The 14,952-nt window shown below is 35.7% G+C and overlaps 2 protein-coding genes across 8 annotated transcripts in view; one reads left to right on the top strand and one right to left on the bottom strand.

Annotated features, from left to right (window-relative positions):
- The window catches only part of LOC108751160 (short-chain dehydrogenase/reductase family 16C member 6-like), a gene marked incomplete at its 3' end in the record, with an annotated part of 8,983 nt that extends 2,900 nt beyond the window's left edge, over positions 1-6,083 (bottom strand). The window contains exon 1 of the mRNA XM_018491218.1: positions 6,002-6,083. The remainder of the gene's footprint in view (positions 1-6,001) is intronic.
- Positions 6,084-9,132: 3,049 nt separating this feature from the next.
- Positions 9,133-14,952, top strand: part of LOC108751170 (RING finger protein unkempt homolog) — a 21,902-nt gene continuing 16,082 nt past the window's right edge. For 4 of the 7 annotated variants that reach the window (XM_018491238.1, XM_018491239.1, XM_018491241.1 and 1 more), the window contains exons 1-2: positions 9,133-9,660; positions 10,324-10,533. In XM_018491238.1, coding sequence (XP_018346740.1) covers positions 9,602-9,660; positions 10,324-10,533 — 269 coding nt within the window. In that variant the 5' untranslated portion in view covers positions 9,133-9,601. Of the gene's footprint in view, positions 9,661-9,954; positions 10,534-14,952 lie in introns of those variants that run through there. The other 3 variants (XM_018491244.1, XM_018491243.1, XM_018491240.1) reach the window with 2 other exon arrangements.

The raw sequence follows: 14,952 nt of genomic DNA on the forward strand, positions 1-14,952 counted from the left end.
CGTGGCGTGTGCGTGTGCGTGGCGTGTGCGTGGCGTGTGCGTGTGCGTGTGCGTGTGCGTGTGCGTGTGCGTATGTGTGTATGTGTGTGTGTGTGTGTACGATTGGTTCCTACACTTAGATTTAGCGAAGAACTAAAGACAAGAACCAATTATATTAAAAAATCACTAAGCGCTGACTAATTAATTTTTTCTGCTGAACGCATCCACAAATCTTGCGTCACGTGAGATCTCAAACAATATGAAGCGATGTATAGTAACTGTACGAGTGTGTTCCGATATTCACTGCCAATGCTGAAAATTTATAGCGTACGTAACGTATATTGTAGATATAGTTACTGTGTGTCGTAACCCGCGATCGCTTTTTAGCTGGTTCTATACGTAAATAGTTGCAAGCAGAATAATGTAAGAGAGAGATTATGTATTTTAAATACTTTTGTTTCTAGTACAATATTTCTAATACAATTGTGTGTATTTTTTATTTTAGAGAAGCTAAATAATTCAAGAAACGAATATAAAAGAAAATAGGAGAACTTTGTATTTTGTATTTTAAATAGAAAGATTGAAAGTATTTTATATCCTGCATAATTCAAATAATAAGATTGATTGTTAGTCTGAGGCTTTCTTGAATTTATAACATACAGTATGAATATTGAGCGTATACTCGGCATTTTGATATAGTGGGTCCCAGGTTACATGACTCGCCGCCATGTTGTGAGTTGGAAAGACGCTTACAAATTTGAGTTTTTATAAAGCTACAGAATTATTTTTCCAAAAAAAAAGACATAATTCGGTCCTGTCATGAAAATTGTTTATAACAAGTATATTTTTAAATCATAATTATATAACAATATAATGTTGACGAACTCATTATATAAAAATAATATTTACATTAATAATAATAATAATAATATTAAATAATAAATAAATTAAAAATAATAATTGATTAAATATTATAAACATTGTAATCGAATAAATATGTATGAAAAAATAATATTGCATGAAAATTATAATTAAATGTAAAATTGTAATTTAATAATATACGCGTGCGTACATACGAAAAAAGATAGAATAAAGTTTTGTTTCACAGCGTAAGCGTCTAAAGCGAACGCCCCGTGCACCTCATGTCTTTGAACGTTAGACGCTCCTAAACGTTGAATGGCATTTGAACTGCGAACGGTGAGAGGAGTAGCGGGAGGCGGAGTCTTTCGAAAATTGGCTGAAAAGTGCAAATTTTGCCTGATCTATATCTTGAGTACCTCGAGTATTTGTCATAATGTAAAACACTAAATCTAACTACTAAAGTTAGATCATGACGGTGAAAAACTGCATAATAGTAAAGAAAAAAATCATAAAAAGTAAAGAAAGTACCATAATGCAACTTTGGGAAAATTAGTCTTTAAAAATTAGACTTTAAAAAAATTAAAATATCATGGGATACATTGTCAAATTTCATTATACTTTACATACAAGGTACAACTGCCACCAAATATCTACTGTATAAATTTGAGCGTATTCGATTTACTTTGACAAAAGTTATGCTCAAAAAATCAAAAGATGATATAATTTTGGCCGGTACTGTATATAGAATTTATTGACAATTATAGCTATTTAAGATTTCAAAAGTGAAAGTTTGAATATGTATATATTTTTAATATTAAAGCGATTTGATAATAAAAATAAAATTTGTGGCAAAATATATATATATATAAAGAATCACTAAGCGCTGATTAGTTTTCTCTACTAAACGCAGCCAGTGGCTGCGAGCTAGAATCTCTTTAATAAGGAGTCAAATCATAAGAAGTACCAATCTCTAATTAGTCAGATTGTGAGTTCCTTTAAACGTCACCATTTGCAGATACTTTCGATGCGATAGTAAATCTGTGAATTGGTGTGAACAACTGTTTCATAAGATTTGTTTTCTGTTCCTGCACGAGGATTGCACTAGAACTGAATTGAATTGAACTAGTGCAATCCAGAACTGACGAGTGTAAGTGTTCAAGCAAGGAATAAAAACGTTTTAGTGCAAGATAGTGATGTCGATTCTTAAAGAAAAAAATCGATTTTCGGAATCGAATTCTTTTGAGTTTAATTCTTAATATCAATTAATCGGATAAAAAAGAATCAATTCTTTCGATTCTTTACCAGCAATTAGTTTCCAAAAAAAAAAAAAATTAGGTTCGACTTTTTCAAATTTCCTTTTAGTATCTTACAAATAAGGTTCAAATGGATTAATTATCGAAATAATGATGTTTATATTGTATATTATGTTTATGTATTGTTACAAATAACAATATTTATATTACAGGGTGGGGCAAAAGTCCCGCTACCATTTTGATTGCGCGCTATGGTTATGTGACGTATAGCTCAGTTTAGCTTTAACCGTTGTGTTGTGTAGACGTCCAAATTTTATAATGGATAAATATACGCCACAAGAACGAGCAGAAATAGTGACAATATTTATTGAAAATAATCGTTCCATTATTGCCACTCAGCGGAAATTGCGTCAGAAATATCGTAATCGTCCAGTGCCTCACAAAACCACAATTTATCGTTTACATGCGAATTTTCGACAGTACGGTACGACAGCAGACAGACCTCGTTCTGGAAGACAACGGACGTCTCGAAACGCTGAAAATGTGGCTGTGGTGCGCGATAGTGTTGAAGAGTCTCCAGAAACATCAATTCGGCGACGTGGTTCCCAGTTACACATTTCTGCACGCAGTTTAAGGCGAATTTTGAAAACTGATTTGAAAATGTTCCCGTATAAAATTCAATTAGTCCAAACATTACTACCGAGAGATCATGATCAACGAGTTGAGTACAGTAATGCAATCCTAAGGCTGTCTGGTGAAATTGAAGATTTTTCGTCTAAATTGATAATGAGCGATGAAGCCCATTTTCTTCTTAGTGGCCATGTCAATAAACAGAACAGTCGGTTTTGAGGAACACAGAATCCTCAATTAATTGTCATCATGAAACATCATTGCATCCACTAAAAACAACTGTATGGTGTGGTATTCATGCTGGAAACATAATCGGTCCCTATTTTTTTGAAAATGACCAAGGTGTTGCAGTTACTGTTACTGCTGAACGATACCAAGACATGATTCGACATTTTCTTGTGCCTGAAATGGAAGAGCAAGGACTACAGGACATGTGGTTTCAACAAGATGGGGCCACAGCACACACAGCCCGTTCAACAATTCAATTATTGAATGACGTTTTTCCACGAAGACTAATTTCGCGAAATGGCGATTTAGCATGGCCAGCCAGATCTCCGGATTTAACAGCACCAGACTTTTTCTTATGGGGTTTTTTAAAATCAAAAGTTTATGTGAATAAGCCCCAAACGATTCAACATCTTAAAGACAATATTCGTCACGCAATTGAAGAAATTCAGCCTGAGATGTTGCACGATGTCATGAAAAATGTCTTAAAAAGAGCCGAAAGTTGCATAGCGAATCGCGGTCACCATTTAGCCGATATTCTTTTCTAATCATAACGCAAAAAAAATGTAAAGACCAAATAAACATTGTATGAAAACCAAACTGACTTATCTTTTCTTTGAACAAAGTTATAGACAATCAAAATGGTAGTGGGACTTTTGCCCCACCCTGTATATACACGAGGTTTCAGACGTTTTCTTATAATTATTACATTATATTCTTTAGTCATGCACTCTACGGTGCAGTGCATTAATTCATTGGGTCATAGTAGATGCCCGACTTATCGATGTTTATTTATTACTCAAATACTATCAACTTTACAGAAAAATTGCAAAAGACAAAAATTATTAATTTTCTTCTCATAGAACTCTAAGAATTTTTTCAGAATTTTTTACAAACTTTTTTTTAGTATTGTATTTTCTTATTTTTAATAAGTCGGGTCACTACTATGGCCCAGAGCGAATTAATGCATTGCACTGTACATACGTATTAGTATCAACTTATATGTATTTTTAGTGGACTTAAATATAAAGTAAAGAGTCTCACAGAGAGAGAGAGAGAGAGAGAGAGAGAGAGAGAGAGAGAGAGAGAGAGAGAGAGATTGCATCACATGAATACCCACATCTAATCAGGATGGAAGTCATGTGACCAGTTTTCTCCAATTTCTTTCATGCCTATGGAGGGGAAGACTCCGATTACACATAGTGCATGTTGCACACATGCGTCGCTAATTGGCCAATTTAAAAATAAAATATTTTCATTGGTAAAGTAGTAAAAAATTACTAGGCACACCAGCTGATATGAGTGGTATGTGTGCAATCGGGATCGTAGGCAAATGGGGTCCTTCCCCCTGAAACTTTAATGCACGTGAATAAGAGAAGACGAGTCACATGATGCAATTTGCTCTCTCTCTCTCTCTCTATGAGGCTCTCTAGTATAAAGCCTATGGCATTTACAAAAACATAAGGCAATAAGATATAGCAATAATCGCATCAGCTAATCACAATAAAGAACGTAAAATAACTCTATTGTGACTGATCGATTTGCTTACTGCTACATCTTACTGCAATTGCAGTTGGTGCGGAACACTTGTGATTGGTTCTGCCCTCGTTCCGTTTTACGCTATTCAGCTACATGGGTAAGCATCCTTAATTTTTACAAATTAACGATTTGTAGAAATTGAGAATCGTCGATGTGTTTCTCTGAAAAATTGGACTGATTCCGAAAGAATCGAGAAATAAAAAAATCAAATCAATTTAAAATCGCTATTTTAAGAGCAAAAAGAATCGATTTTCGATGTATCGATCCAAAAATCGGCATCACTAGTATAAGATAAAAATGGCGTCCCATATTGTTTACATGGTAATAGTATTGTTTACAGTATTAGATTCGTGTGATAAAAATGAATACAATTCTGAATCAATTTAAAAAAATTCTTAAAGATAATGACACAAAATGTTTTTATATGTAGGCTTGCTGTTATTTATATATATTTATCATTTTATTACTCATAAATTGTAGGATAATTATTTAGAAGATTCTGCCCCTCACATTCAATTTTAATAAAATTATACTTATTTGTCGAAACGAAAGAATCTGGCAGAAAATGTCATGGCTAGGCCCGCAAACTGAGATATTAATTTCAGAAATGATAATTGCGTGCCAATATAAAAAACTGTTATTGCGCAGAATATTGTTAAGGTCTCGGTAGTCTAAAGGCTTAGGATGCTCGCACGGAATGCAAGAGATTCGAATTTGGTTCCCGGCCGGCCGAGGCAATATTTTTCGCAATAAATTTATTACAATTTTTTAAGATTAAATTTGGAAAATTTGGGAATTATTAATATTTCAGATTGATTGCGCTAAAAGTTCGACAACCATATCGGCATGCAATTATCATTTCTGAAATTAATTTATTTAAATGAATATATATGTATAATAGTTCAACATCTTAACATTCAGATCGTAGTGACGCTTTATATTTAAAATAATACATTTAACATAAACGGTCTTGTTTCCAATCTTATTGAAATATTAAGCGTTAAAATTGACGACATTATGTTAGAAGATCTGTCACACTTAATGCAGCGCTATGTATTTTAGTCTACATTTATTTAGAATCGTTACTTCACCTCGGATTTTAATAAAATTAGGCTCATTCGATGCATTTTTAAAACGAAAGCGTGCTCTCTTCTTGCTGTGTGTGAAAAATTGTAAATCCCTAAACGATGAAAGGAAGACGATTTGAATATTAATAAACAAACTTTAATATATCGCTGTAAAAATAAATTAATAAAAAATCTATGCACATGTAGCCATAAAACATGAAAATACATCGCAGCACATACTTTTATCGCGATATTTCGCAGCTGATAAATTTCCTAACCTCAATAGTCGTCAACTTCAACTTAATATCTCGGTTCGCGGGACTAAGCACAACATTTTGCTGCTAAATTCTTTCGTTTTATGCAAAAACGCGTTGAATGACCATAATTTCATTGAAATTAAAGGATGTCTTCTAAATAATTACAAATTCTCACATTATTTGTACATACAAGGTCTGTTTTTTGTAGCTGAATTAGTGTACATTACTGCTTGCACTCCAGGGGGTTTATTACGGTTCTTGAAACAACGTAAAAATTAAAGTGATCGAATTTACTAGAATATCTATAACTTCATTGGTTAACACCTGGAGTATGAGTTTGCTCATTTTTGTAATTTTCACTTCTTTTAAAGAACTGTAATAATTCCTCAGGGTGCGATTACATGGAGCGCGGTACGCGGTACGCGGTACAATAATTAGGAATCGATTCTGTGTTTTGAAACGAGATGAAAATTACAAAAATAAACGAATTTACTAGAATACTGATAATTTCATTGGTCAACACTTAGTAAATTTGCTCACTTTTGTAATTTTCATCTTGTTTCAAGATACAGAATTGATCCTCTAGTAATAACTAACTAGGCAGCTAAGAAACCGCGTACTACGTACCGCCTATTTCTTTCACTGATATTACATGGAGTGTGGTTTGCGGCACGGGCTAAACTCACATTAGTATAAATTTTTTTAAATATATTAACTTATTTTTGTCGATACTTTTATTTTTTTAACAGATTTATTTAATAATTACGTTTAAATCAATTTTAATTCCATTAAAAAGTGCATAGCAGTGTAATGTGAGTTTGTTGCTAGCCCCTGCCGCAAACCGCGCTCCATGTAATATCAGCGAAAGAAATAAGGTACGTACGCGGTTCTCTAGTTGCCGAGTTAGTTATTACTAGTTATTGTACCGTATACCGTGTACCGCGCTCCATCTATTTTTTGTTGCTGCACTAAACTGCACTAGCACTCTCTTTCTCACTTTCAAAAAATATCAAACTGTAGCGGATTGCTACATATAATAAATGTAGGTAATGGATAGCACTTGATTTAACAAGTAACAACGTTTATTTAATAACAAAATACAATATCTTATCGCGAGGTTGTAAAGTGATGATGTCGTATACGAGGACGGTTCTAGAAAGAGTGAAAATAAAAGTGTATCTAAATGGGAAATTAAGTATGGTGTTCGTGAGAGCGCGCCATCTGGTCGCGGAGTGTGTATGTGGAAATGAGTGTAAGGCATGAAGTATACTGAAAGAGTATGAGTGTATTTCCACAAAACATATACTTATCTCACTTCGAGTTCCAAAAGTGTACACTAGCTCAGCCACAGAAAACAGACCTCTAGTGTAGCCAATACAATGAACTCGTACACTGAGTTCTGTTGCACTGGAACAAAAAACACCGTCGCTGATGCCATTTTGGGAACAGAGAGTCGATTGAATGTTCATCGTTGAATGTTCTCACTTCTCGCACTTTTATCTCACGTGAAAAAATACGCGTAATTGGCTATGAGCATAGTGAAAATACGATATCCCTATGGTCACGAGAGTGAAAATCACAGATGTGAGTGCGAAATGCAAGTGATACATAACCAAAATGATGACATTTGTTGTGACGCACGTAAGCACACACACACACGTATATGTATAATTTATGACAGAATATAATTTATTTCAACATTAAGATATTTATGAATCGTGTATTATTCAAATAACTATTATTCATATAACATAAGATCTGTTCGTGTTGTTTGCACTTTTGACACTCGGCATCTTCGCTTTCTCTCTTTCCAAAGAAGTATCTATACTAAATATATATCTATCTCATTTTAAGTGCAAAAATATTTGGGAATTTCATGCAACGCGCACAAACCTATATTAAAATCACCTATATACGATCAAGCGGATCTTAGTGTTCAATAATATTTTTTAGTGAATTTTATAAACTTACCATTTTATAATTTTTGTTTGAACTGGAAATTTTAAAATTTACGCAAAAATATTATAAGATACGAAGATTTGCTTCGACCAATTATTGGCCATTTAATTATCTTATTTATTTAAATAATTTACATAATTTACATATATACTTAATATATATTTATATTCTAATCTATGTAATTTTAAATGTATTATCTGGGATTTCAAATGTATCTTGAGTAATCCCGTAATCGTTTTCTTATTAAATCCAAATGTCTTTTGCGAATTTTTTCGTTGTCATTTTCCTCCATAATAAGCATAAAAATAATGTCCATTGCTGAAAAACAATAATCTATGTCTTTAAGTAAAACAGATTTTGACAAATTTCAACTAATTTCGACCAATCTCGACACGTTTTGAGACTATTTGATACAATTCGATCTAGAATTTCTTGTCGAGCAATGTCATGTGATAAATGTCACATTTCCATTGTGATGAAACCTATCCAATCAAGTGAGAGCTCACTTTGTCCTGAAAACGTTTTAGTATACACTTTTTAAACTAGTGCAACTAGGAACAGAAAACAAACCTATGATTTATTATAGTTAGAAGGCGTGAAATATTGGAAATATTATCAACTGTCAACCATGATGGAATTGTGCTATTTCCAGCCACCCGGCTAATCCGGCAATGGCGTCCTTCCGGTCTTATGTCTTAACTCTTACTAGAGGAACTTTACTACTGCGAGCTATCGAGTCTCATCGAGAACGGGCCTTTCCCGACATATCCACATTCCACCGTTGTACGTCGTTCGTATGGTATTTTGAATTAGCGAATCGTCTTGTCCAGGTGACACAACTTGACAAATCGCGAAATGAGATTGTCACTGCGAAGATGAAATGAAAACGTTACAGCATTCTTCTTGCTTGTTGTATTAACTCTCGCTTTCGATAAGTCAACCGTCAAGAGAAACAATAGGGAAACAGGTGTTAAGAAGAAGATAACCTGACCCGACCTTAGCGTTCACCGTATCTGGATAAACGATATTGCAAAAACTTCCTAATAAGCGCCAAGCGGCGTAGCGCAGCGAAGAAACCAACGATTACCAACGCTATGAGAAACTTGACTCTTTTCTCCAAAACAGAAAATTCTTCGGAATCTCCCTCTCGACGAGAACGGAAGGCGGATTTTCAAGAACGCTGAACGGCGCGTGAACGGGAAGAATCGAAGATTCTCTATTGCGAGGAAATAGGAATTTAGCCGCGTGTCGCCGATCTCGTCATCAACGTCGCGTCGCTGCACCATGGACGATCAACTCGACGTGGACGCCTGTTTACGCGTGAATCAAAACATCAATGACCTTGAAAGCCGTCGCGTCACGTGACCGGGGAGAGAGAAGCGCCGATTGGTTCGCGGAGGCCGCGTACAACGTGTATTGCGTCGTGCTCGTCGCGCGGCCCGCATTCCTCGTCCAATAGGATTCGCGCGCGTTGGGCCGGGTGACGTGAGGGGAAGGGAGGACGAGGTGGACAAGAGCGAGCCGCGAACGGCGAGGACGACGACGACGAGGACGACGACGACGACGACGAGGACGACGGTGGCGGCAGCGGCGGCGACGGCGGCAGCAGCAGCAACAGCAACAACAGCAGTGGCGACGGTGAACGGTAACGGTGGTTCTGGCGGTGACGAGGACGAGGAAGAGAACGAGAACGAGGACGAGGACGAGGACGACGACGGTGGCGGCGACGGCGACGGTGCGCCGTGTTGGTCGGTGGCGTACGCCGTACGTGTTGTTGGTGCGTGTGTTCGTGCGCGAGCGCGGTTGGTCGGTGGCTCGCGTTGTATCCAAGATGAAGTCCGACTCGAAACCTTTGTTGACAGCTCAGGCGGAAAAGGCGAATCATTACACGTAAGTAGCGGCCGGCCGGACCGCCCCGCCGGGGCCGCGTGCCCCAACCTTTGTGAGACCAACGTACGATAACTCGGCGCGATCAGCGATGGAGCGCGATGCTGCATGTCGCGCCCGCCGATACTCTGCCTGCGAGAAAGAAGTAATAGCGAGGGGGAGAGTGTGAGAAGGGAGGTGGTGAGCGAGGGAGCTGACGAGTTGGCCTTTTCATACGCCGGGAAGTGCGCGGATCATCTCGAAAGTGCAGTGCGAAGAAAATTAATCAAACATATTGTGAGAGAGGGTGGGTGGGAGGGAGGGAGGGATTAAAAGTAGAAGGTAACGGTGCGGCTAGAGAGGGAACGCAGTGGGATAGAGAGAGAGAGAGAGAGAGAGAGAGAGGCTGCGTGTTGCGGAGAGAGTGAGCGAGAGAGAGAGAGGCTGCGTGAAAGAGTGAGCGAGAGAGAGAGACGAACGCGGCCTATACGCGACTAACGCGACGCGCGCGTCCTACGATTCGCAAAAATACATGTATGAGCGATGAGAGAAAGAAAGAGAGAGAGATAGAGACGCGACGGCGGCGGTGGCGGTGGCGGCGGCGAAGGCAGCGTGGTGGCAGAGGAGCGTGGCAACCTCCAAGTACGGGCGAAAAATAATGTCTAGCACGGTGGATTCGCATTCCAGATACTTGAAGGAGTTCCGCGTCGACCAATGTCCCCTCTTCATACAGCGCAAATGCACGCAGCACCGACCGTTCACGTGCTTCAACTGGCACTTTATGAACCAGCGGAGACGCAGGCCGGTGAGAAAGAGGGACCGCACCTTCAACTACAGCGCCGATAATTATTGCACCAAGTACGACGAGACGACTGGCATCTGTCCCGACGGAGATGAGTAAGTTTCTTTCTTTCTTCGCCTCTGTCTCTTCTATTGCGCATCGCGAATCGCGACGCCGGACGCGCGACGTAGTACACGATTCTTCTCGGTTTGTGCGTGAGAATGGATACGACGTGCGTCGTACGTGGATTCCTGGATAAGAGAACACGTAATGGCAGAGTGCATTCACGACGCGACGATTCTACTTTGATGTAACGTCACTATCGTCGTGGTGTTATCGTGTGTATCGTTAAACGCCACTATTTCGCATCGTTACGTATACATGTACGTACGTGGTCGTGTATGTTATATACACATATATATATATATATATAAAGTTATGCGTTATATATATAACGTACACGTAGCGTTAATGTCGCGGCGTACGTGTTTACGTCCGCGCCTCTCTTTCATCCCCTACGAAGAGAAACAATTGTTGCTCGGATCTTCAACGGGGCTCAGGAGCGAGATACGTGGGAAAAGATACAACGCATACCGTACCATAGAATTGTGTACTGCATTCTTTTAGTTGGACAGTCGCAGCAGTCGCGTGTTATGTATATAGGGGAGACCGGTTGTCAGTTTTTATTTTTAGAAAAAAAGTCTATGCCTGATTTTGAAATATTATGCACGTTATAATAATACGCCTACATCCTTTTAGATATAAAAAAAAAATATTACTCGTGAATTCATCATAAAATAAGTTAGGTATTCAATTTTAAATGTAGCTGCGAAATTAATCCCCTGTTCTGGGTTGATTGTCACGTTCAAGGATTGGCAGTAGCATATTTGTTATGGCGACGCATATCAAAGTTACAATTTTTATTTTAATATCAATTCTATATTTTGAGAAATAATTGAGAGTAATTATGGTATTGATTCCAATAAAATGTTTATTTTAAAATGCGTAATTGTTTTTGTACCATAGTTTCTATATGTAAAATAAAATTATATCTATGTGAAATATAATATATTTGTGAGTACATTCTCTAAAAATGTGTTCTCTAAAGATATTAAAATTAATTGTCCTAACTTTTTATCTCATTTTTGTCAGTCTACCCTACATACCCTATTTTTGACAAAAGAGATTGTATTCAGAAACTTTAAGTAAATGGATAATGATTAATTGTAGCACAGATCTTCCAAGACATGTTATTTTCTACGAATATAGGGATATCTATAAATGCAGCGATTAATAGTGCCAAAGACTTGTCAGACAACCACATAAATTGGTGATAAGAAAAATTTACACGCCAATATCATTTTTTTTTTATGATTATAAATAATATATACAATGCTTGTGGTGCAAATCATTTTACACGACGAATTAATATTATATCAACAATCTACAGTCAAAAAAAGAGATTTTTCTGCCACATTCTGTTTAAGTTACAAATATTTTGACAATTAACCCTGTATGATAATCAGCCCCGGTCTCCCCTACATGAAAGTTTAAATCTGTTCTTTTTAGCTGTCAACTTGTCTTTTTTTTTTCTTTCCTTCTTCAGTACAAAGAGAAAAGGAGGAAAGATGAGCGGTGCAAGAAATTCAGCTCAAAAAAACAGGCCTTGTATATTTTACAATATAATTTCCGCTTACGACTCGGCTAGGGATGCATTCTATTTGACGTTCAAGTTCACGAACGTTATTTGTCTTTGTCTAACATTTGATAAATAAGGATGAAATTATTTTAAAACGTTACATATGTCAAATGCCTACGTGTTATAGCATGTGGTTCAATGTTGCGTATTGGATTTGTCAAAAGTTATCCTCGTATATTATAGTTTTCTTGATATTTTATTTCGTAACTTGGATATTTCTTTGTATTTTCTTCCCAAAAAGTCCCCCGGAAAATTCTCCTTAACTCTCTTTCTGTACTCCCAAAAAATCTCCAAATTTAAGGAAAAATCCTTCATTCTGGCAACAGTGAATTGTGAATTTGCATGGAATCTGAACGTTCTATAAAGCCTGTCACATTACACATTAGAGATTGATTGAGATCTTAATTTCAGTGCGTTTCACTGTGATTAGTTGAATTCTAATCTTCAACTCGCAGTCCTCGATCTCCAATGTGTACTCTGTGTGTGCGCGCGCGCGCGCGTGTGTGTGTGTGTGTGGGTGTGAGACATGGGCTTAGGGGCTTAAAGTAAAGCCTATTTTACCGATTCAGCAGAACTTACACATACGATTTACGTGTCATTGACACACATCGTATAAATTTACATACAAATTTTCTAACTAATCCTTTAAGTATCCAAGTCCAATTTTAAGAACTCAACATTGTTTGTTTATACAGGGTGTCCCTAAAGTTGTTGCCAATCGCTTTTGTAGATAGAGCGGGCTAGACTGTCGAAAAGTCCTCTACTATTTCGCAATAGTTAACAAGATATTAATTTAATTACTAAAAATTGCTAAATATTGGTCTTGAATCATTTTTTACTCAAATATTAGGTATAGTAAAAAGTCATCGCGTTTTTTTAAAAGACATCTATCAGTAAAAACCACAATTACTTTCTTACCAGAAATATAAATATATCTTGATAGAGTAAAGTTTCAGCTTTAAAAATCTCTTTTTTAAATTATACGATACGACAATTTTTAATGGAGTTATGAGCAATTAAAGTCAAAATAATTCTTTTATTTAATCCGCGATAACTCAGTAATCAAAAGTCGTAGGAATATTAAAAAAAAACGATTTTGTAGGGAAAGTATCAAGCTTTCACGATAGGTAATCGAAAATTTTCTCAAATTCGTTTTGGACACGTTACAAATCCACAAAGTGAGAAGAAAATTTTTCGTCTTTTTCAGCTCGTAGTTTTTGGTATGTAAAAATTATCAAACTCATATAAACTTAAAAAATGTGATAAGCTTTTAAAAGTAGAGATTTCAAGCTTTAAAACCCTTTTTTTAAATTTGAATTTCATTCATTATTGACGAAGATATTGTATATACAACTTTGAGCTAAAAAATACGCGATGACTTTTTACTACACCTAATACTATCAACTTTATAGAAAAATTGCAAGAGACAAAAATCATTTATTTTCTTCTCATAAAGTGCTGATAATTTTTTCAGGATTTTTTGATACCGTATTTTCTCATGTTGGTAAAAATAAGAAAATGCAATACTAAAAGGTTAATAAAAAATTTCGAAAAAATTCTTAGAGTTCTGTGAAGAGAAAATAAATGATTTTTGTTTTTCTGTAAAATTGATAGTATTTGAGAAAAAAATTATAAAAGACTAATATTCGACCATTTTTAGTAATTAATATCTTGTTAACTATTGCGAAAATTGCAAAATGGCAGAGGACTTTTCGATTCAGTTTAGTCCGCTCTATCTACACAAAAGCGATTGGCAAAAACTTTCGGGATACCCTGTATATATAATCCTTAGTCGAAACCAAGATTGTTTTGTACGTTCAAAATATAAAACTTGTATATAAAACAAATATTGTTGCGAATCGACGCGAGAAGCCATCGTATCCAGACTATAATTTTCAACTTTTTTCCGTTTTTTTGCATAAAGTCGACCACTTTAGACTACATGATTGTTTATACTTCAATTGTGGAAAAGGATTTTTTAATCTGTGCAACACACACACACACACACACACACACACATATATATATATAAAGGCAATTTAAAAAATACTTACTTGAAAAATAATTAAAATAGATAACTTATTTAGTATCCCTTTAAGTCTGTTCGTGTTACTTGTGCTTTTTGTTCTCATACTTTCGCTCTCTTTCTCTTCAACATCCAAATAGATAGGATGTTTCAGACTACCCGGCGTATATGCACTCTTTTTAAAATAAATTATGAAGAAATAAACTACACTATCTTCAACATCATTTCGAGATTAATATAAGCATATTCAGAAGAAAACTTTATAGCGAATTCAGTTGAGTTGGTACACAGAAAAAGACTATTCTTAAATAATCAACCATAATATGCACACATTTAAACAAAGATATTGTAATCTTTGTTTTAAAGATTTTTGTTTTGATTTCATTGAATTTGTATTGATGCAAGTTACTTTGTATTCAATTTAAGGGGGCAAGATCAAGTAAATAGCTAAAAATTCATCAATTTTCAGGAATTTATTGTGAAAAATGTATTGAATAAATCTTTTTAAAACTTTAGTATATTTTAGTATTTAATTAAAAATTTGAAATAAAAAATTTTATTTTTATAATATGTATTTAAATATTAATGTTATGAGAATGTATGTCCAACCATTAAAAAAAAAGTGCTTTGTAAGAAAGTGAAGTGTAAGAACTGCTGTTCTTATCCGAAATCAAAAATTCAAAATGGAAACGTTAGTTAATGAATATACACTCAGCATAAACCTATTTTTAAGTTAAAAAAGGCAAAAATAAAAAATAGCGACTTTCCAAAAAAATGATGCGTTTTAAGACATATAGTACTAAAAAAACA

This window comes from Trachymyrmex septentrionalis, unplaced genomic scaffold (assembly GCF_001594115.1).
Source record: "Trachymyrmex septentrionalis isolate Tsep2-gDNA-1 unplaced genomic scaffold, Tsep1.0 scaffold402, whole genome shotgun sequence".
NCBI lineage: Eukaryota > Metazoa > Arthropoda > Insecta > Hymenoptera > Formicidae > Trachymyrmex > Trachymyrmex septentrionalis.